The sequence below is a fragment of the Zalophus californianus genome, chromosome 10, assembly GCF_009762305.2.
Source record: "Zalophus californianus isolate mZalCal1 chromosome 10, mZalCal1.pri.v2, whole genome shotgun sequence".
Lineage (NCBI taxonomy): Eukaryota > Metazoa > Chordata > Mammalia > Carnivora > Otariidae > Zalophus > Zalophus californianus.
The window spans coordinates 113,631,984-113,655,360 of record NC_045604.1 but is presented as its reverse complement, the minus strand read 5'-3'; the positions used below and the strand labels follow the sequence as shown (position 1 = coordinate 113,655,360).

Here is a 23,377-nt window from a genome sequence, read left to right as displayed (position 1 = left end):
GAGTACACATAAGCGTGTGTGTGCACATGCATTAGTGTGTGTGTGTCAGTTTGGACATGTATGTGTTTGTATGTTTAACGCATCTCTGGCCTGACACAAAGGGTTCAGGGGTCTCCTGGTCCTCCCTGCTGCTCCCCAGACCCAGCAAGCCAGAGTCCACTCCCTGCAGTCTCAGTTCATCCCAGGACACCTGGGGCCCCCCCGATGACCCAGTCTGGATCACCCCCTCTCCCATGTTCCTTCCTCCTGTAGGTGCGTGTGACCTGTTGTTACAGGAGCGGGGGAGGCAGAGCACAAGCTTTGGAGCCTCAGGGACTCCTGTTAGAACCGTGTCTCTGCTTTGACATGGGGTATGGCCTCGGGCAAAAGACAGACCCTTGTTACATACAGAGGGGGAAACAGAGGCCAGAAAAGCCTCCAGTAACCACCAGCTGGGAGTGCCGCGGTCCTAGGAGACAGAACACTGCAGTGTGGCCGGTGAGCGGCCCTCCCCCACAGCTACGTTGCACTACCTTCTCCTGAACAAAGGAGCTTAAACAAAGCCCTCACCTCTTGACTCACCGAAGCACCGCCACACAAACCTTCTGAAGGAGAGGGACCGTCTTAATCTGACAAGGGCAAGACCACCCCGCCTGTGACCACAGGGTCACCTGTCTCACATCTGAGTTTAACAGGAGGGGCTTTGAGCACAAAGGCACTCACCCCACAAGTGGATTTGCTTGCAGAGGAGTGTTGTTTCCTCCACCCACGCGGGAGGCAGCTCTGAGTTGGGGCGTGCCAGGCGCTCTGCGAACCTGGAAAGAATGTGCCCCAAACCACAGCTCGGGCTGTTGGGCCCAGCTTCTAATAAATTGGAAAAAGCAAAGAATTTGGATACCGTGCAGGGGGACATCAAGTGAAAGGTCAAGAGACGTTGTCTCAGGCCCGCTCCCTCCGGAGCCCACTTCCTGAACCCAAACAGGCCGTAGCCAGAAAAAGGATCCCCTCAGGGTTTCAATATGGAAAGTGAGTTTTCCCTGCAGCAGAACCCCCCACGTGAAAGCCCTCTTCCCAAGCCAGCCTCGCCAAGAGGAATTTTCAATCCGACCATCTGCTTCCTGCACTTCTGGTCCCCCTGGCTCCTGGATCCAGAGAAGTCCGAGGCAGTGGGAACCATGTGATTCTGGAAAGTCGGGGCCAAGAGCACAAACACTTCCTGGACACATGCAGCTGGGACGGCCGGAGATAGTGCTCAGATCAACTGGCCCTCAGGCGACACCAGCCCTACAGCAGCCCGGGCCTGGGAGCCGGGGAGGGGCCAGGAAAGGATGTGAAGGACGTGGCTCAAACACGGCTGCCACAGAGGGGCCACGTGGGCCCCACAGAAGGGGAAGCTCGAAGCTCAGTCGGGCTGGAGGGGAAGCAGTCTGGTGGCTCCTCGGGAAGTCACGTGCGGAGGGACGATTGCCCCGAAAGCCACTCCTAGGTGTGCACCCCAAAGGCTCCAACACCCATGTTCACAGGAACGTGTGGCACAACCACCAAAAGGCGGGAGCAGCCCAAGTGTCCCTTGACGAGTAGGTGGATAAACGCGTGGTGGCGCACCCCACCCTCAAACAGGAGGGCGGTCCTGTCACAACATGGGGGCACCCTGAGGGCGCCGCACGCAGGCCCGTAAGCTGCACACGGGAGGACGGGTGGGTGCCGTTGACGAGGCAGAACCTCAACCTCGCGGGAGCCCGTTCCCAGTCTCCCTGTGGCTGGGCCAGGCCAGAGGTTCTGGCCCGCACACATCTGAGGCAGCGACACAGGACGACGGCTCCAGACCACGGCCGGAGGAGCCTCTCACTCGCTCGGCTGACCTTGACCACGTCCATCAGAACTCAGGCTCTGAAGAAGGGCGCGGCTGCTGAGCCTGATGATGCCAGGGTTACGACGCTTGGTTAGCCTCCCCTGTGGCTCCGGCAACAGCAAGGGAAGCCTTGGGGATATGAGTCCTGGGAGCGTCTGCGCCCTGAAACGCCAGCAAGACACGGTGTCTGGAGCAGGCTGGTGCTGCGCTTGCATCTGGGAGTACGTGAGCAAGAAGAAGTTCACAGGGACCATCGCCATAAATAATAATGAGCCCACATGCTCACGTCGAGTTCTGCTCCCGTGGCCGTCCCTGGAAGAGCTTAAGGCAGACCAGACCAGGCGACGGAGACCCAGAGAACAAAACTCATCTTCCAAGTGAGTAGCCAACTTTTGGGAGACTGAGGCCCAAATCACTGTGCCCCAGAACTCTCTCCCTGCACTCAAGGTTGGGCCTGACCCAGGTGAGCAACCCACCTGCCGGCCAGCAGGAACAAAACCAGGATCTGCTACGTACAGATACATATTCCACGCTGGCTCCGAGATCAAAGTCCACCCTGCGCTGCCCAGGTGGCCGTGTGCTCTTGTCTACCCGGAGGGGCACCTCCTCCCCCAAGCAGGCACCAAAGTGCAAGTTAGCAGGACCCAATGGATCCAGGCACAGTCCGCAGCCATCCGTCCCTGACGATCGAAACCCGGTGAAGAACGGACAGAGGTCTGTGTGGCCACTGCGGGGAATATCTGACCTCCTGCCTGAGAGTGGGGAGTCTGTCCGCAGAAAGGGAACTGCAGAGGGACCCAGGGACAAGCCAGGGTCCTGGGGCCACCTCCATATAGCTCACCTTTCACTCTGGACCCCTGGCACCTTTTGACTTTCGATCCATGTGAATGCACCATCTACTCAAAAACCAGGTCTAAATTTGGACTGAGTTTTTGATGTTTACATTCAAGTTAATAAAGATACAACTCCTGAGTCATCTGGGCCCACCTGGTGACAGAGACCATAACTGCCAGGTGGACACCTCCATTAGGAGAGCTGAGAACACTGGAAGCGTGTGGTCTCCCAGTTCAGAAGCCCAGAAGACCAGAATCAGCACCAGCAGGTGAAAATCGAGGTGCAGGAGGGCCCCATGCCCTCAGAGGCTCCAGGGAAGGACCCCTCCAGCCACTCTCGCATCTAGGAGTGGCTGGTGGCCTCTGGCCCGAGGTCACCTTGCTCCATCTCTACCTCTGTGGTCACAGGGCTTCTCCTCTTTTGAGCAACCTTCCTGTGCCCCCCTCCTGCAAGGACCCAAGACTGCATTTAGGGCCTCCTGAGGGTGAATCCTGAGCGTCTTTGCATGGCAAGACCCTCCTGGGGTGCAGGCACTGCAGCGGGGCCCACACAGAGAACTGGCCTCCCCTCCCTGCCTGTCGTGCCCCCGTGTGCTTCCACGGGGTGGGCATCCCCTGGAACACGGCTCCAGCTGCCCTCCACCACGGAGACTCCAGAAGTGCCCCAGCAGCGTGAGGCCCCAGAGCACCAGGCCTCTGGACGCGCCTGCAGCCTTCCCAGGGGACCCACACGTGCGATGTCGCCAGCGGCCCTTGGAAAGGCATCACATCTGTTGAGACCTCCTGCCGCGTCTCTCTGGCGCACCTACTCCGCAGCTGGGGCCCATCCTGCATAGACGCTGCACCGTCCAGGAGCCGTAAGCCTCCCGGCAACGCTGGCAAAGCGAGGGGCGGACAGACACGGAGCCACCGCACGGGGCAGCACTCTGCACACACACACCTTCCTGGGACGCTCAGGTGAAAGGGCCCACCAGTGTCACAGAATGAGGCTGCAGGGGGGACTTTCTCTTCTTGTTTCATGGATTTGCGTGTCGTTTGGGTTCTGTAGAGCACAGTCATCAAAACATGCCTGGTTATCTAGCCAGGAAACATAACTCGCCAAAAATGAGAAAAAAGAGAGAAAAACTAAAACCCTACACACCCTTTCATCCACATCAAGGAATTGAACTTGAAGGAAGAAACAAACAAGTACCAAAGGTGAGTGCACAGGACAGCCACGGTCACTGAGAAAACACGAGCAGCCCTGGGAGGGAAGTAAGGGTCTTACAGCAACTCTATGGAATCAGATGCTAGAGACCCTTCCTGACAGAGGGCCGTTCACGACCTCGTGAGTGGGGCAAACCGTGGAGGACGTGAGCCCACGTTGTGACGCGGAATTAGCGCACACGCATGAATCCACAAGCACCGCAGAACGGTCCCAGGGATTTTCTCCAGGAGTCCAATTTCCCTAATTATTTGTAGGCTCTCCATTCCCAACACATGGCCCCCGAGGCCCTCACCGATGTTGGGTGGCCCCCCGGAAAGACCCCACCCTGCAGTCATTCCTGGTGCCCGCCGGGGCCACATGACTCGGCATCGAGGCCCATGGGTGTCTGTGGATGACAAGGGCACATGGAAGCCTCAGATCCTGACCTGGGCACACGCACGTCCCCTGCGGCTGGCGGCCAGCAAGGCTGGGGAGGGGTGTCGATCCCGGCCCCATCCCCTCCCAGGTTCCTACCTTCTCTCGTTGTCATCCAGGTGGGCAAACAGCACATTTTTGGAGATGGCTTTAGCCAAAGCCGTCATGGTCTTGTAGTCCTTTGGGATGACCTGCAGGGGAAGCCAGTCAAAGTCAGACTTGTGAGCGTCCCCGAGGGCCCTGCAGACAGACGGGGTACAACGGCTCAGCGGCAGGAGTGCGCTCGACGCCCCTGAACCCTGCACGGCAACACAAAGTGGTGCATGGGCAGACTGTCCCCAAAACCCTACCCCCCAGCGTGTGGCGTCTGCAGGCGGGCCCTGGCGGGATCAGCACCCCAGAGGAGCAGACCCCCAAGAGCCCGCTCTCCCGCTCTCCTTGACACCGGAGGACGGGGGGGGCGGCGGGACTCCCACCAGGAACCAGGCCGCCGGCACCTGCTCTCAGACGCCCGGCCTCCAGACCGCGAGAGATTGAGCATCCCAGCCACCTGGGCTCACACACATGGGAAACCATAGGCTACCCATTTTGTGCCTAATTAACTTTTTTAAGAGATCAAAAACTAAAAATACCAAGAAAAAAAGTAAAAGTGAGGGTATAAGAATATAAACCCACAAGATGGAAATGACAGGCCCCCGTCCAAGGGCAGGCAGGAGGCCGGGCCGCACACCGATGCGCATGGGGACACCGCGTGTGCACTCACCCTCCAGAGCACACCACGACGAAGGCGCACCTGCTCGGGCCTGGCAGCGGCAGGCTGGGCGCCCAACCCGAGGGCGGGACACCGAGGAACAGCAGCGCGGCGGAGGGAATTCCCACTGGGCGGCTCTGAGGCCAGGCTCTAGTCTCCAGGAGGATGGGAGCCATAGGATCTCCTCTCCCACAGCCTGCGAGCCCACGGGCAGTGACTGTGACGACGACGTTCCCACCACCACGGCCCCTCTCAGAGCAGAAGGGAGAGCAGCCGGGAGCAGGGACCCCAGGACAGAGGGCCGGGGCGGGGGGGGCCCACCTTCCTCACGTAGGACACGGCATCCTCCTCCGTGTACACCTCGGCACTCACGCCCCCTCGGCGGCGGCGGGCTTTCACCACGGGGTTCGGTGGGGTCGGGGAGACCTCCTCATCATGGGAGTCTGACTTCTGCTGTGTCAGAATCTGTCTGTTTTCTTCCTGTGGGAGAAGACAGAGGGAGGTCTGAGAACAGCAGCCGGCGCGGTCTGTCCACCTGCGGGTGCAGCCGAGGGGCCCTGTGCAACCCTCCTCCCTCCGTGCCCGGCAGACCGCCGGCTCCAAGGGCACCCCCAAGTCCATGTCTTCCCACCCAGCCCCACAGAGCTCCTGCTCGGAGGGTTTCTGCCCACCCTCACCGCGAGCACAGGCAAGGTGTCGGCCATGGAAAACATCAGACACATTTGAAGGCCCCGATGGCCTCCAGTCTTGGCATGACACGCATCCCCTCGAGGGTGCCATGGTCACAACCTGCCTGCACGTGTCCCCCAGCCGGCACGGGCTCCTCCCAGCCCAGAACGCGCTTTCCACGTCTCAGGACTCGCCCCAACCCCGCAAATGCCACAGTGGGTGCAGAGTCCCCTCCCCTTGAGGCTCCCTCCCCTCGCCCCTCCTCGGCTCCCGTCCTTGCTCGCCCAGAACCGCACGGTTTGCTGAACTGCCTGCCAAGCCGTTTCCCACAGCAGCTGTGCCCGAACGTGCCCCACATCCTTGCCGTTTTCCCAGGTTTGGGCTGTTTTTCATGTGGTTGATGTGTGCTGGGTTTGGACACACTGACTTTGAGAAAACAATGAGACCCGGACTGGGGAATGGCCCACACAGCACTGGGGTCTCAGGGCGGACACACAGATGCTCAGCTCCAGGGATCCCAGACAAACCCCCAGAGGCAAGTACCCAACCTGCAGCCAGAGCTACTGGCCAAGGGAGAGCAGAAAGAGGGACACAGGGCTTCCTCCACCTTACTGCCCACGCCCAAGCGGTGTCCCTGGTGAACACGTCGGTGCCACCTCCAGCAAGAAGCCTTCCATCCACCATTCGTCTCTAAGTCCCGGAGTTCTCCCCACACTGCTTCAACACGATGGGCCGCCAGAACCCACTACACGCTCAGCCGGGACCCTCCCCACTCACAAGACGTGGCACCTCAGGCACCGGCTGGAAAGGAAGGCTGAATGAACAGAGTCAGGAGGGGGTTTGAGCCCCATGTCCTTGAGTTACATATGCTGTCGTGACCACAATGCTCAGAGGCTGGGGGCTGATGTTGGGCCCCGGCCTGCGACACGCCCTCCAGAGCCCAGGCTTGGGGGTGCCATCTCACTCAGCAGCCCCCTTGGGAGGCTTGGGTGCAGCGAGAGGGTTTCCAGCAGGAAGGGCAGGGTTACGGGACGCCCACCCGGGAGGGTCAGAGCAGAGGAACGAGACCTGCCAGGAAGCCCCATCGTGTCCGGGCCGGCCCCGGGGCCACTGGGAGAGGTGCCCAGGTGAAGACCTGCGCAGTGGCTGTGTTACACACAGAGGGAAGGGAAGAGTGCTGGGCGCCTCACTTTCCTGGTACCGTGGGCATCACTGTCCTGCCACGGGCCATTTTCCATGCTTGCCAGCAAAGGGCCTAACTGGGCAGGATCCAGGAGATCTGAGGCCACTTGGGGAGGCGTTGGGTGGAAACGGGATGGCATCCCCTCCCCTCCCCCTTGGGATTCCAGGAAAACCTCTAATTTTCCGGAGCCCCCTTCCTGTCTCCTGTTCTCACGCTGATGAGCTGTCTGGGCTGCAGGATGGTCAAGGGCACGGGGTCAGAGAAGTCCTCACAACAGCAGTGTGGGAACAGCATTTCCAGAAACCTCCGCGGCCAGAATCTGCACCAGAAACGCCTAACGCAGCTCCAGGGACTGTCCCTGTTCTGCCCCCGGGGCCAAGTGCTCCCTGGATCGTAAATGACGGTCACGATCTACTTCTGACCACGTTTTTCTGGCACGAGGGGTGAAAGGCAGGCTTGTGGCCTGAGAAGAGAAAATTCTTGGCCGGGGAGGGGTGGGATGAGGGGAGATTCTCTGGACCTGAGTTTCTGCTCCTGAGAGAAGCCCGCATGCCTGGGACCCGGGACAGGCAGAATCCCTCCCTCCACGCCCCACCCCCAGGCGTGCTGGCTGAGGCCACAGCTGGGGCGGTTAGCCATGTCAGCCTGACCCCGCGCACAGGCCCTGAACACCCCAGAGGAGGGGAGGCTGTGTCCCAGCGGGGACTGGACTCCCAGTGGCTGTGCACAGTCAGCATTTCTAGGGCTCCCCCCAGGGAGACAGTCCCTCGGCCCCTGTCCCCTCCGACCGAGTGGGCGCCGTGGTATCGGAGATCTGTGGTGTCCAGGGCAGGGGTCGATGGTGCCGGCCCCGGGCCGCCCACAAGCCCCTCTCTCGGGGCTACAGCCTCTCAGAGCAGAAGGCGGGCCCAGGGCCATCATTCCCGCCTACAAAGCCAGGAGAGGGCAAGGGCCACGTCCAGGGGCACTCGTCCTTCAGTGGCAGGGTGAGGAGAGAAATGTGCCGTTTCAATCACTTGTTGAGTACCTCACCCAGAGACTGCTACAGAGAAAAACGCACAGTTCTGTCATGAAGATTTCCGTCTAACAGGAGAGACAGGTGAAAAGTCAGGGCAAGATAACAGCACGAGCCCCAGAGGACTAGGCACAGGGCTGGGCGGGCGGAGGGGAAGAGTCAGGGAGGGCTTCCTGGAGGAGAGGCCTTCTGAGCCTGCCCAGATAAGCCGAGTGGAACCAGGGACACCCGCGGGCCCCTGTGAGCTCAGCCTCCACACCTCCCCAGGCACCCTGTTCAGAAAGCGCCCTCTCCCCAACCTGTGCACCAGCTCGCACCATCTCTTTGCAAGGCCGCCTTCCCAGATGCCTATTTTATTCATCTCTGCATTTATCATCTGCTACCACCTCTGATCTCTTTGTTTCATTACCTTCTGCCAGATCTTTATTATTCTCTGCATGCCTTTGCTTAGTCTGGCTCTGTCACTCGATTTCCGACTTCCCAGGCCATACACACAGTGGGTTCAATAGGCCCCCTCCCGAGGGTGGCTCTATTTGGAAATGGGACCTTTGCAGATGCTGTCAGGTCAAAATGAGTTCTGGACACATGGCTCGCAGGGCAGACCTCGCTGTGAAGGCAGAGGCAAAGGCTGGGTGATGTGTCTGCAAGTGAAGGACTGGAGGCGACAGGCTGGGACGCAGGAGGAAGCGCCCCACTGAAGTCTAGGCCTCGTGCTCCGGGCTCCGAGCTGTGGGGCAATCAGTTCCTGCTGCCTGCAGCCGCCCAATCCGTGGTGATGTGCTCTGCTCAGGAATTCCTGATCTTACTTTCTGGCGAAGCAGTAATTTTCCCTCCAAGGATCGATTCTGCTGCAACTACGGGAAGCTTTGTCACTCAGTTTAGGTATTTCATGATTTTTTGCTTTTTACATAGATTTTTACTATGACAGTCTTCTTCAATAAATTATGCAGAAGCTCGTTATTGGTTTCCAAGTGCATGGGGAGGCTGGCTGCCTCCTTTTTTCTGGTTACTTCTTTATTAATGATAATAAAGTAACTATCAGATTATAATCAAAGAATAGAGTTTTTAAGTGAGAAAATGATTTAAACTCATCTGGGGATCCTTTTAATAACATGTCCCACTGTGTATTTGATTGTAAAACCCTGACTTACACACACCTTTCCTGGATCTCGTATTTTGCCTGATCATACACTGAGAGGACCCAGAAAGAGCAGAACTCAGTAGTGACCAGAGCAGACCAGGGCCTACTGTCTCGTGCAGCTGGGCGTATGCCCAGGGGGGCAGAGCCGGAAACTCCTGTGCTCGGTATCACGACCTAGCACCTGGAAGGCAGCAGGCCTGCAGCAGGGGTTCAGTAGGTATCTGTGGAATAAACATGTGAATGAATAAACCCTTTCTGCCGCACAGCCAGCTTCACAAATCAATGTGTACATCCGAGCCCCATAATTCTCTTTCTTAAAATACATCCAAGCAAAGCAATGAGAGGTGTCAAAGAGATATCGGTGAACGTTCTCTGCAACGTTTAAAAATTTTTTAATACAAGGCACCTGGGTGGCTCAGTCGTTAAGTGTCTGCCTTTGGCTCAGGTCATGGTCCCGGGGTCCTGGGATCGAGCCCCGCATCAGGCTCCCTGCTCAGCGGGAAGCCTGCTTCTCCCTCTCCCACTCCCCCTGCTTGTGTTCCCTCTCTTGCTGTCTCTCTCTCTGTCAAATAGATAAATAAAATCTTTTAAAAATAAATAAATAATAAAATAAACAAAAAACAAAATAAAAAACCAAAAGCAGGAATCAAATTATATACAGAGAATGAAAACTCAGGCCACAGACTAGGAGAAAATATCCACAAAACACAAATACAATAAAGGACTCCTGTCCAAAATATACAAAAAAAGCCTCTCAAACTCAAGAACAGGAAAACAGACACCCAACACAGAGCATCTGCCCACAGGGAACACCCACTCGGGAAGATGCTCCACATCATGCGTCCTCGGGGACACGCAGAGGAAAACAGTGAGGAGACGCCACCGCCCCCCGTTGGAACGGCCGCGGGCCAGAACACGGTCAGCACCAGATGCTGGCGGGATGTGGAGCAGCGGGGCCCCTCGGAGCAGCAGGGAATGGCGCGGCCACGTCAGGAGGGGCCTGTGGTTTCCTACAAAACCAGCCACGCTCTTGCCATGCAGTCCAGCGGACGTGCTCCTCGGCATTTACCCCCAGGACGTGAGAACGTAGGTCCCCGTGACACCTGTGTGCGGATTTTACGGCAGCTTTATCCACAGCTGCCCAAACTGGGAAGCGACCAGGGTGCCCTGGAGTCAGGGATGGACACACACGCCGTGGGCCGTGCAGACGGCGGACTGTGACTCGAGTTCTACAGAGGAGTGAGCTCTGAAGCCGTGGAGGAACCCGACACGTGTGTTCCCGAGCCGGCTCCGGACTGTGGGATTCCAGCCGTGGGGCGCTCCCGAAAAGGCAGGACTGCGGGGGCGGTAAACGGTGGGCAGGTGCCGGGGACTGGAGAGGGGAGACAAGGTGGAGCATGGTGGATTTGTGTAATACCGTAATTGGATACATGTTGTTACACAACCGTGCAAACCCAGAGACCGTGCCGGAGGCAGGCCGTGGACTTCAGTTAGTGACAGCGAGCGCAGGGTGATGCTCATCAGCTGCAGGAGGCAGGAAGGTGCAGGAAGGTAATCACAGGGGCAGGCGGGGCATGAGGGGCAAGGACAGCCCTGCACGTTCTGCTCAATTCCTCTGTAGACCTGAACTGCTCTGGAGGAGTCGTCTATCCTTGGTAATTCCATACAGTAGGTTACAAATTTTACGACGTGTGGGAGGATCAGCCGCAGGGGAAAACACACCTCCAAGGAAACACAGCAGACGCTGAAAGTCTCCCTCAAGAGATCTGGACGAGGCATCTTTGTTTCCTTACCCTTTTCTGTGCTTTCTTAACTTCCCTAAATTTCGTGGAATCAACCTTTCTTTTTATTGTTCGGCAATTTCTGAAAGCTCTAAACCTTCTTTTGGAAACTGCTTTAACCATTTGACATTCACTTGACCCAGCGGCACCACGTGACGTTCCACCAGATGGAGAAGCGGCAGCCCCTCCTTTGGCTTCGGGCTTGTGGCTCTTCTCACAGATCCTGGGGCTGCCCGTGTCCACGTGGCTGTGTTCCTGAGTGCTCCGACACACGGTGCCAGCGGCAGGCCTTCTATCCCCGGTCTGCAGAAGCATCTTCCACGTGACCACACCTGTGCTGCTTGGTGGGCAGGGAGGGGGCGAGGGCACCTAACTCACAAGTGCACAGAACGTGTGATGCACACAAACACGCGTGAAAAAGGGGGAAAGCAGTTCACTGAGAGTTCTATCTGCAAGGAGTTTCTCCGTAAAAGTTATTTTCTATTACTAATGTTAGTTATAAAATCATTCTGGAAATAAAAAACAAATGTAAGAAAATTAAGAAATCCCCATTTTGGAAGTTTCTGATCCTCTCTGCCTGAAGAGGATAGAGATGTCCGAAGGGAAGCAGGCCCCGCCCGGAATGTCCCTGGCGGAGGACCGCAATGCTCGGAGAGCAAGAGGGTCGGAGGCGGCAGGAAGGAGAGGCTGGCTCGGTGAGTGGGTGGGTGGGTCCTACTGACAGGAGCCCCTGGTCGCAGGTTCCTAATAAGTGACTGAAGCCAGTCTGCGAAGGCTCCGTACTGTGGGATTCTGGAGAAGGCAGAACTGTGGGCCCGAGGAGTGACCCTGATGTAAACTCTGGGCCTCAGCTGACGATGGCGTCTCTCACCAGGTGTGACAAGCGCTCAGCAGGTGCAGTGTTACAAAATAGGGGAGGGGCACCTGGGTGGCTCAGTCGTTAAGCGTCTGCCTTCGGCTCGGGTCATGATCCCAGGGTGCTGGGATGGAGCCCTGTGTCGGGCTCCCTGCTCAGTGGGAAGCTGGCGTCTCCCTCTCCCACTCCCCCTGCTTGTGTTCCCTCTCTCACTGTGTCTCTTTCTCTGCCAAATAAATAAATAAAATCTTTAAACAAATAAATAATAAATAAATAAATAAACAGGAGAGCCGTGTGCACGGGGAGGGGCTCGGGCTGGGGAGGGGGACGTGGGAACTCTGTACTTCTTGCTCAATTTTTCTGTGAACCTGAAACTGCTCTAGAAGAGCAAACCCTACCAGGGCGCCTGGGTGGCACAGTCGGCTGGTTAAGTGACTGAATCTTGGTTTCGCCTCAGGCATGATCTCAGGGTCTCAGGATCAAGCCCCTCATCGAGCCCCGCGCTCAGTGAGGAGTCGGCCTGAGATTCTTCCTCTCCCTCTGCCCCTCCCCCACTGCCTCATGTGCATTCCCTCTCAAATAAATACACAAATCTTCAAAAACAAAAGTAAAGCCTACCAACTACAAAGAAGTACTGCTAAAAATACAATAAAAATGAAATAGGAGCAAATCAACCAAAACATATAAAGGATCTGTATATTGAAAATAAAAGTTTTTCTGTTTTTCTTAAAAATTTTATTTATTTATTTGAGAGAGATAAAGAGTGAGAGGGCATGCATGAGTGGGGGTGGGGATGCAGAGGGAGAAGGAGAAGCAGACTCCCTGTTGAGTGTGGAGCCCAACCCATGGTTCAACGTGGGGCTCGACACGGGGCTCGATCCCATGATCCTGAGACCCTTGAGACCACAGCCTGAGCTAAAGGCAGATGCTAAACAGACTGAGCCACCCAGGTGCCCCTGAAAATAAAAGTCTTTCTCTCACAGACAGGAGAAACCACAGACCTAGGTAAATGAAGAGCTACTCTGTGTTCACGAACTGGAAGATTCAAGATGAACGTTCTCCATTCTCCTCAAACTGGTTGATGTGTTCAGTGTAAGCCCACTCAACATTCCAAGAGGATTTTTTGGTCCATGTCACCGAGATCACTAAAATATACCTAGAAAGGCAAAGGAACCGGAGTAGAGAAAACAATTTTGAAGAAGAGCAACGCATGAAGACAGAGTGAGCCAGACCGTGAGGTGCCCCCAGGCACGTACGGCCAGCTGATGGATGACAGAGGATCACCCAAAGTCAGCGCACAGCCCTCCCATACAAACTTCCATACAAAAGCACAATTCATTAATAAATATATGCATTGATAAACCCACCTTCAAAAGTGGAAACTTTTGCTCTGTGAAAGACACTAGCGAGCAAATGAGCAGAAGACCCTGGACAGACTGGAAGAAGGTGTTTGCAAAGCAGGGACTACACGGGACTCACATCTGCATACGTGAGGGTACAAGTTGAACACATAAAGCACTTCCGAGCCCAACAGTAAAGAAGAGCCTAGTAAGAAACACGGACAAAAGACCTCAGCAGGCACCTCATCTAGGAGACGTGCCGATGGCAAGTAAGTGCATGGGAAGATGCTCTGTGCCATCAGTCATGAGGAAATGAGGAAGAAACCCGGTGGAAGGGCCAGCAAGTACCCATCAGAATGACTCAAACTTTCGAAAGCTGACAGTATCGAGTGCTGGCAATCTCAGGGCCAAGAACCACAGCTGGTTGGAACACAAGACAGTGTAGCTGGGCACTTTGTTACCAAGTCAAACATGTGCTTACCATACGACCCAGACACTTTCTCAAGTTAAATAAAAATCTACATTCACACAGAAATCTGCAAGACAAATACATGCCTACAGCGGCTCTGTCATTGCCAAAAACTGGAAGTGATCCAGATATCCCTCAACTGGCCAAAGGATGAGCAGACTGTGATCCATGGACTCAGCAAAACAACGCTCTTGGCCTGCACAAAACCAGCACAAGTCTCGGGTGCCCTTGGAAGTGAGAGAGGCTGGACTCAAAGGCTACATGCTGTAGGCCTCCACTGGTTCTGGAAAATGCTGAGCTGCAGACACTTCAGCAGTTGCCAGGGGCTACGGGGGCGGGGTGGTCTGGCCAGCAAGGGCAGGAGGGAGGGGAAGGCAGCTCAACAGATCTGGATCTCAGGGACGGTAGACAACTGGACACCTCTATCAGAACCCACGCAGTTGCACACCACAGAGCACACGTTTAGGGTATTAAAATTCAAAGAAGACCTTTAATGGGAGAGGGGAGTGGTCCCGGTTCTCTCTTCCCAGATGTGTCCGCTCGTTCCAAAATTGACACACAACGTAACTTTCATCTTTACTAAAGACCAAAGCCTTAGCCTGGACCCTCGTGTGGCCCCCACAGAGCCAGTGTCCAGGGAAGGTGCCAGGCCACCAGGAGGGAAGGAGCACCCAGCTCAGCAGGGTGGTGTCCATATCCACAAATTAGCACAAGAACAACTGTAGAGAAGCTGATGTTGACGCGGGTTTGGGAAAACAGCACTACTCACGCATGTTAGGAGAACCATAAACTCATTCCGTCTTTGGGAGTAAAGTGGCAATACGGCTCTAGAGCCCTGAAAACAAGCCACACTCTGACCCCAGCGCGCACACCCTGATTGCGTGCATGCTCTTCCTTCTTCAAATCATTTCCTTGGCATAAAGGTGTTTTCTGAAGAAAACAAAAAAACTGAAAACCATCAAACACAAAACAACACAAATAAAGTAAAAACTGTGACATCACATGGTTTTATGGCCACACACACCATAAAAATGCTACTGAGGAGAACACAGAATAGGGTGCGCTGGATGCCACCAAAACAGACACTTTAAAATGGCCAAAATGGTAAATTTTATGCTGTATAGATTTTACACAAAAGATACTAGGAAGGAAAATCAAACTAAAAATGCACGTATGCCACCACCACCCACATCCACATGTGTGTGCATGCTGAAGAAGGTCCCAGAGAAACGTAGCTGGGTACACGGATGAAGGGGGACGGGCACTTTCCTTACAGCCTCTAAAGGGCATCCCTACAAGGACCAACGATTCTACCGCTCCACGAGCTTCGGCAAGATCCCACCATGGAGAAGCTTCGGGCTATGCTTGGCCAGCGGATAAGGACTATTCGCCCCCTCACAACTGGACCTGAGAAAAACGACCTTCTTAAACTGCACTCACCGAGGCCTGAGGGCTGGCAGCTGGGCTTGGCCTGCCCGGACAGCACCCCGAGAGCTGGGCCATCCCCACTGGTCTGTGCCGGCCTAGCGACACCCTTCTGGGGCTTTATCGGGGGCCCCACACACACGCTTCCTGCTTGTCACACATGATGAGAAGTCTCCCTCCCCAGGCTTCCTGTCCACTCAGGCCGGCCTCATGGGGGGGGTGGGGGTGCTGCCTGGGACTCTGCCCTCCCCTGGACCACAGGCTCCTGGGGCCCAAGACCCAGGGCTCCGCCACACCCCAAGCCAAAGAGCCCCCCTGCTCCCCTATTACAAACACTCTGCGGCAGCTAGCGGGGCAAGCCAGCATGACGGCAGAGGGGACGCCCGTGGCTTTCAGGGACTTTATATTCTGGGGGGGCTCAGATCTGTCTGTTACAGGGATAATCCGTAGTCTGGCTGCTGGGCGCATGCTTCTATCAGTGCCCGCCATCCACTTCAGAGCACTCCTGCGCGGACAGATACTCCGCGGCTGGCGAGGCCTCTCACAAGAACAGAGCTATACCCTACGGCCAAGGCTTTTTTTTTTTTTTTTTTTTAAGATTTTATGTATTTATTTGAGAGAGAGAGGAGAGAGCATGAGTGGGGAGCAGCAGGCAGAGGGAGAAGCAGGCTCCCCGTGGAGCAGGGAGCCCGACGTGGGACTCAATCCCAGGACCCTGGGATCACGACCTGAGCCGAAGGCAGACGCTTTACTGACTGAGCCACCCAGGTGCCCCCACAGCCAACTCTTGTAACCTGCTTTCCTACTCACCACTGGACTTCCGTCGTGGGTAGGCCTACCTAAAGCCGCCCTACCCGCCCCTGAGAAAGTGGCTATTTGCGGTTGAATTGTGTCCCCTGAAAGTTCACGTGTTGGGTTCCCAACCTCAGGACCTCAGACTCTGAGCTTACTGGTGACGAGTCTTTGCCGATGTAATCAAGTTATAATGAGGTCATTGCGGGGGGGGGGGGGGGGCCCTAACGCAATGTGACACAGCCTCCCGTTAAGGAAGGAGGCCATGTGAGGATGAAGGCAGAGGTCAGCACCAAGGTCCTACGAGCCAAGGAACACCAAAGGCTGATGGCACACCATCAAACGCTTGAGTGCGGACTGCAGCCTGCAGGGCCCCCTCCCTGCCCATCTGCTCCTACCGCCCCCATCCACTCAGGGGTCCGGACGAAGCCCCAGGAGCCACGCTTCCTGCTTCTGTCCTCACTCCACCGGCAAGCCCTGAACACCCTACCAAACGGAATGGCCCGAGCTGGCCATGTTGCTCCCCCTCCGCTAACCCTAGATGCTTGACTAACTGCAGCCATTGCCACAGGTCCCCTGGGGGCAAAATGTCCCTGGTTGAGAACCTCTACTTGGGTCTCACTCTGCTGCCTCAGCCGCCAAGTGGGTTCCCCGACTCCAGCCACCCCCATCAGGCCCACCCCTGAGACACGTCACCTGGAGGGCATCACTTGTGAGCAAACCACGGGAAGTAACTGGGGCCCTGACAGAGTGAGGGTTTGAGACGGGGGAGGATGGACTGTCCCCTGCCTAATTCTCCCAGCACGCAGGGAACAGCACATCCCACAAGTCCCCTGTGGAATGCCTCTCCTCAACCACGGCCTCAAACGCAACCAAAGGAAAACGGATGAAGGCTACATGACCATCTTCATCTATCCTCTGAACAAAAACAGCTTTTCAAATTAACACAGCCAAAGCTGGCTAGTGTGGGCAAACCACCAACCAAACCCCGTGGTGGTAGTGTACAAGGACGCGAACAAGATCACTTCCGCCCGGTATTGCCATTGGGAGTTTCAGTAATCCCGTGTCTGAAGACAAACAACGCCACACACAGGAAAAGAGTCTACATGGGAACGTGTTAGCGTGGCATTATTTTTAACATTAAACAAAGCTGGAAACAACTCAACTATCCAATTGCAAGGGAAACGTTGAGAAAGTATCAGCACGTCTACTCAACCCAGCACTGCGCACCCACCTGAGTGAGGTCTGTGAAGAACGCGGAGCAAATGAAAAATGCACGGAGGGGACCACATGTGACTGTGACCCCTTCTATCTCTGAACTTTCCAAACTTGCTTTAAAAGCCATGCACTCATACTTGAAAATGTTTTTTTAATGGATTGTTTTAAAGGAAAGAAATTCACCCCTTTGGGTTGGAGCTCTGTGTCCACAGGAGGCCCCCATTGAAAGTGAAACACTAATGGGCGGGGACTCAGAGGGACTCAGATCTGAGCCTGACCCAGGGTTCCATTCACCCTTGAGACCAGGACAGGAACAGTGAAGTTGTGAGCAAGGGGCCCAGAAGAGGAGTCTTAGGTGCCGCCCAGAGAGTGTTCAGGGTCGGGAGCCGGAGGCAGGAAGGAAGGAGCCCACCACGGAGGGACAGGTTGCCAAGGGGCTCAGGGACCCCTCCTGCTCTGAGCCTGTCCTCCCACCGATGAGCCAGGAAGGGGTGAGGGACATCATTCACAGAGGAATGAGCTGGGGGGGTCCCCTCAGAAGAGACGTGTGGATGGACGTGTGCTTTCCCACGCTGCACGAGTCTGAGAGGCGTTCTTCTCTGCCTATGCCCACCTCCTCCCAGAGGCGCAGATTACTGCCGAATCCGGTCTCAAACGCCCCACGTCACATGCCTATCCCGGCTATGGCCAGCTATGTTCTAGCAGCCCAAATGCCAGTGGCACCTGTAACTACACCCGGTCCCCATCTCTGTCCCGAGTTGGAAACTGTCAGTGGGCCCCAGAAGCTATCTTCACAGTCAACTCTTCCCCAAGCTCTGCAAGCGGTAGAGCCTGTACCAGCGGGGGTCTGCGGCTGGGACTAGGAGCCCTGGAACGGGTGAGGCAAGGTCAGGCCCCACGGAGGACTGCTCTCCCCACACTCCCTGCAAGAGCCAGCACGACACAGGGAACAGGTGTGCCTCAGGGGAGAGCAGGGGGTGGTCGTCACTGACCTTCTCCAGCTTCTCGAAGTGCTCCCGCAGGAACTTCATGGGCCTGTCGGGCTTGGAGATGCACAGGTGCACGATGCAGTCCTTGAGGACCTGCTGAACGCCATGCTTCTGAACGTAGAGCTCACACCCCTTCAGACTCTCATCCTCCTCCGCCTGGTAGGACGACGGGGACGCCATGGTGACCCCGCTTCTGGCTGCCTGGTAGGGGAAATGCACATCACAGGTTGCTGGGGACGGAAGCCTGGGGCGGCACCCCACAGGGCCCCAGAATGTGTCATTGTAGTCCCATCCAGTGACTGATGGGACACGGTCTCAGGGTCCGTGCTTACAGGCCTTTCCTTCTGAAGGGCTGGATGAGCCGTTAACATGACAGCCACAAAGCCTTACCTTACAGATCTTTGCGGGCATGGAGGAGACTCAAACAGACTTGTACATGGCTGAGCAAACCCTCCCCTCTGAGAAATCTGAAGGTGGGGAGTGGGGGGCCCGGGGGCCTGAGTGGCCAGCCCAGCACTTACGTGGTCTCACTTGCCACCATCCCTCCTCCCTTTTTAGGGACAATTGTGTGAACCAGGGATATGGGGAGGTGCTGCTACAGGGTTGGGGTAGCCTGCTTGGCAGGAACAGAAAGAAAACAAGGCAAACAGTTGAATCCCAGCTGAGGGGCCTTCGGGAAGGATGTTACATGGAGAACAATGGCAGGGCCGCACATTCTCAGCCCGGCGTTCTCGGCCCAGCGCTCCGGGCTAAGTCACAATGACGGCTCAGGAACCGGGAGCCACGCAGCCGCTCCGCTGCTGGGACCCAGACCCGGGTTCTCGGCCGCCAGGAAGACCCCAAGGCCGCGCCCCCTCCCCAGGCCCCGTGCCCGCGGTCCCTGCGCCGCCTCCCCAGGGCCCGCGCCCCTGGTCCTTGCGCCCCCAGCCCCCTCTTGCGGCCCCGCGCCCCCAGCCCCCGCGCCCCTTCCCCAGGCCCCGGCGCCTCCGGAGCCTGAGCCCCCGGCCTCTGCGCCTCTCCACGACTGCGCCGCGGGCACAGGTTCGGCCAAGGGGGCGGGAGCTCCCCAAAGGCCCACATTTCCCGGGGCCTCCGGGCCGGCCGAGCTCAGCCCCTCACCCGCGCAGGCCAGGGAGCCCGACGCAGACCCCATCCCAGCCCGGCGTACCTGGATGCGCCGCGCCCGAAGCCCGAGGCGGCTGCGCGGGGACGCGGCGGGGACGGCCGGCGAGCGGGTCCCGCACTGCAGCGGCGCCGCCCTCCGCCCGCCCCCGCGCCGCGCCGACCCACCCCCACCCCCGCGCCCGGCCTGTCCCCCTCCCCGCCCGCCCCCGCATCGGGCCTCCCCACCCCCCACTCTGCTGTGCTTCCTGCCCCCCAGCATCCCTCCATCTGCCCCCCCCGACAGACCTCTCCCCACCTCACCTCTAGCTTACCCCTGTGCCCCCTCCTCCTCCCTTCCCCCCACCCCAACGATCCCACGCACCTGAAGGAAGCCACAGATTTTCATGCACAGGCAGCCAGGACAACCACCATTGCCCTCCACCACCCACTCCTCACACCTCAACCCCGCCCCCCCCCCCCCCCACCGCCACTGAAGACCATGTGACGGTGCGTCTCAGGGTGATGTCCAGGACCCCCCACTGCTCACCCCAGGCAGGTTCATCTACACGTCTGCAGGCCCCCACTCTCCAGCTCAGGGCCAGAAGAGGTGGCCAGAGGGCCCCAGGCCACCCCAGGGAGAGGTGAGCTGATTTCCTTTTCTTAGTTAAGGGCACCAGCTTCATCCCAATGCCCCAGTGGGAAATCAGTGGGTCATGCTGAATTCTTCCCACCCTCCTCCAGCGTCCATGAGGTCCCTGAGGCCTGCGGAGTCCCTGGGGTGACTTCCTAATCTATAAGCCCAGACCTGCAGAAAGGAGGACTGCCCTTCTGTCCCTGTTGCCCAGCGTCATGCTTTGCCCCCCTTCTGGCAGGGGGTGGCAGAAACTTCATCTCAATCAGTTGGCGGTCCCCGCCCTTTCCATAGAGTGGTCTAAGCACCAGGAGAGGGGCTAGGGAGCTCAGGCCTTGAAGGGGAAGGTATCTGCTCACCTCTCCCACACTCCCCTGTCCCATACTCACCTGTCCACAAAAGCAGGCTGAGCACAGCGTGGCCGGCCTCCGCCGGCATGCCCCTGCAGCAGGGCTAACACTGCCCGACTTCCTCCTGCCTGTGTGAAGGGAGAGGAACAGGTCACACTCAGGTAGACAATCTGGGAACTCCTTTCTGCCTCCCCAGCCCTTGCCCTCAATGTAGGGGGAGGTCGTCAGCAGGGAAGCCAACTGGACAATCAGTAGCCAGCGCCCTTACGTGAGGATGGTAGGAATGTCCCTCACAGAGCTGGTTGTAAAAGCACGGGCACCACCATGCTGGCATTCACAGGTCACCTCCCCACTGGATAGTGACAAACCCTGGCTTTTGTAGGGTGTCCAAGCAGCCACATCCTTCCACCAAAAACATACCACTGGTATCAGGTTACCAAGTAAATTGTGCTTGTCTGAGAATGTTCCCTCCACCCGCAGGGAAGGACCACCCTATGTGCTCAGCCCTCCTGTGTTCCCCAGCAGAAGGTATTCACATTCCCCAGCTCCGGGGGGCTTTATTTCACCCCTAGAACCTGGGCAACCAAGCCTTGCAAAGACCCAACTTCAAAGCCACATTCTTTCCCAACCACTACCCACCCCCAGACTCCTGCCTCTGCCCGCTCCAGTTTACCCACCAAGATTCAACTTGAGTGTTCTTTCTGCAGGAAGACTTCCCTGGGGCACCGCACCTCCAGACGGGGTGGGGCTCCCTGGACTTTGTAGCTCTCGCGGCAAGTGCCACACAAGAACTACGTGAGTTTGTTGGCTTGATGCTGAGAGCAGTGCATGGGCATGGGCACTGTTCGTTGTATTCTTTATTCAGTCTGCATGGCACGGAGACTAAACACAAACATTCTCTGCGATGCAGAAAGGCAGACTACTCGTCCAACCCGGGTCTCTGGAGAGGTGGCAGAGTATCGTGGTCTGAGATGGGCCTGGCAGGGGACCACTCCGTGCGCACGGTGCCTTGGGCAGCATGCAGAAGCCCTGAGGGTTCAGAGGGTGGAGGAGGTGGCTGACTGCTGTTTACCAAGGGCTCGCTCTGGAATGACACCTGGGTGCCAGAACCTTCCTGGAGGAGACCCTCCCATCTCAAACAGGCGGATGCTACTCAAGTGCAGCTTTTACCTGAGGCTGGAGGTACAGGGAGGAGCACGCAGCAGGGGTCCAGTGACCATGAACACCAGGGGTTATTCTCAGGGCCACAGCCGTTCCTCAGGGAGAGAGCTAAGTCCCGTCCCCAGTACACAGGGGCAAGGGCCCTGGAGGGATGCAGGAAACGGGGCCACAGGGGAAGAGAGAAGAGAGCTACGGAGGAAGAGAAGGCAAGGGAGAGGCGGAAACCACCCCGCAAGCTCCACGCCTCCGAAGAAACTGCTATCGGCGAGAAATTCCCCGGGGAGGAGGCAGCAGGAGACGTTATAAGAAAACAGTGCTCATTTTCAGCTTTCACATTGCTCACCAGGTAGGTCTGAGATGTAAAATTTCACACCAGTATCGCCACCGTATGTCAGCGAACTCTTGATCATGCACGCTCCCTGGTGTGGCCTTGGGGTGTGGCCCCCGGCGGTGGCGGCCCAATAGCATGCACGGAAGCAGACACCCCGTGGAGCCTCGGGGGAGAACCCAGTGCTGCCTCGAGTGTAGCCGCCAGAGGACCCAGACTTCCCATCCGCAGACATGCGAGATCATCAGTGTGTGTTGTTTTAAGCCAAGTTCGTGGTGACCGGCATGCAGCCTGTCACGGGGGGAATCCAGGAAAGAGCCCAGCCCTGTGTCTGGGTTGGTGCTGGACGAGGTGGAAACCACTGCAGAAATGCTATAGGCTGAATGCTTGTGTCACCCCAAAACTCCTGCTTAAATCCTAACCCCGTGCGGGGTGCTAGGAGGGGCTTTGGGGTGAGTCAGTCATGGGTGGGGCCTTCTGGATGGGATCAGTGCCCTCATGACTGAGACCCCAGAGCGCACCCTCGCCTCTGCTGCGGCGCGTGGACATCACAAGAGGGCCTTCGTCTCGGACACGGCCTCCAGAGCGGGGAGAAAGAAATGTCTGTTGTTCATAAGCCGCCCAGCGTGTGGTGTCTCTGTCACAGCAGCCTAGACAGACTCAGACAGGAAGAGGCGTGAATACTCAGAAAAACCATATATGAAAATACATTATAGAGATAAAGGAATTAAAATATTATGAATCTGGCAAAGGAACGAACAAACATTAAGGGATCAGAACAAAGAGCCCAGAAATAAATCTAAACCAATATTTACAGGGATTTTGTATGTGATAAAGGCGGCACTGCATATTTGTGGGGATAATAATAATTCAATAATTAGTTTGGGGAGAATAAAGTCACCTGTGCCTCTGGACTTAAATATAAAAGCAATGGAAGAAGCGTTGGGAAATGTTTCATGATCTCGGGACGCAGGAGGCCTTTCTAGTCCTACTACGACATCAAGGAGCCATGAATGTAAAAACCACATACTCTATAAAAATGAAAACTTTGTGCATAAAAACCCTCACACGTTCAAAAGAAAAACAAAACAAGAAGTATATTTGCCACACCTATCACAAAGGGCTGATTTCCTTAGAGGAAGACGACACCCAGTTACACTCAAACTAAGAACAGTGCAAATTCAAAGTCCGTGGAGGTGCCCTGTGCCTCCTGGGAGGCTGGCCCAAGTCTGTGCAGATAGGGTGCAGGAAACGGGCCTCGCAAACACGGCTCCAGCAGAGCCTCTTTGGACTCCCATGCAGAGGACCTCGAGCCCAGATTCAAACGCACACATCCCAGCAACTCCACGTCGCTGGGTTTATCGATAACGTGATAAAAAATCAATACTGTCGCGACTATCCTTCCTCACACATTTTTCTGCTCACGGGTAAATGTATCTACCTGCCCAGGTGCACAGAAACACATGAAATAACAAAAGTGGGAGGAAAAACTAAGTATCCATCAACAAAGGCCTGATGTGACACCCCGCGGCACATTCGGACAGTGGAGTGTCACCCAACTATTCAAAAGGACATGACAGCTCTGAGGCAACGCTAACCTAGCTCCACCGTATGTTCCTAAGTGAAACAAAAAACAAAAACCATGGTATGAAACTTGGCGTGCATGCTACCAGACTTTACAGGGCGCCTGGGGGGCACAGTCAGTTGAGTGTCCAACTCTTGGTTTCAGCTCGAGTCATGATCTGAGTCATGAGATCGAGCCCCGCGTCCAGCTCTGTGCTCAGTGCAGAGTCTGCGTGTCCCTCTCCCTCTCTCGTCCCCACCGCTCAGGCATTCTCTCTCCAAAATAAATAAAACCTTTTAAAAATAAAAGGGACTTTACAATTCGC

At 56.5% G+C, this 23,377-nt stretch overlaps 1 protein-coding gene across 4 annotated transcripts in view; it reads right to left on the bottom strand.

The window, feature by feature from the left end:
• PRKAR1B (protein kinase cAMP-dependent type I regulatory subunit beta) overlaps window positions 1-20,061 on the bottom strand; it is a 78,639-nt gene extending 58,578 nt beyond the window's left edge. Inside the window, exons 1-4 of one of the 4 annotated variants that reach the window (XM_027610764.1) lie at window positions 20,039-20,061; window positions 17,918-18,115; window positions 5,358-5,516; window positions 4,385-4,476 (exon numbers count right to left, since the gene is read on the bottom strand). In XM_027610764.1, coding sequence (XP_027466565.1) covers window positions 4,385-4,476; window positions 5,358-5,516; window positions 17,918-18,094 — 428 coding nt within the window. In that variant the 5' untranslated portion in view covers window positions 18,095-18,115; window positions 20,039-20,061. Of the gene's footprint in view, window positions 1-4,384; window positions 4,477-5,357; window positions 5,517-17,917; window positions 18,116-19,082; window positions 19,183-19,400; window positions 19,480-19,565; window positions 19,589-20,038 lie in introns of those variants that run through there. The other 3 variants (XM_027610765.1, XM_035722124.1, XM_027610766.1) reach the window with 3 other exon arrangements.
• Between the last annotated feature and the right edge of the window lie 3,316 nt (window positions 20,062-23,377).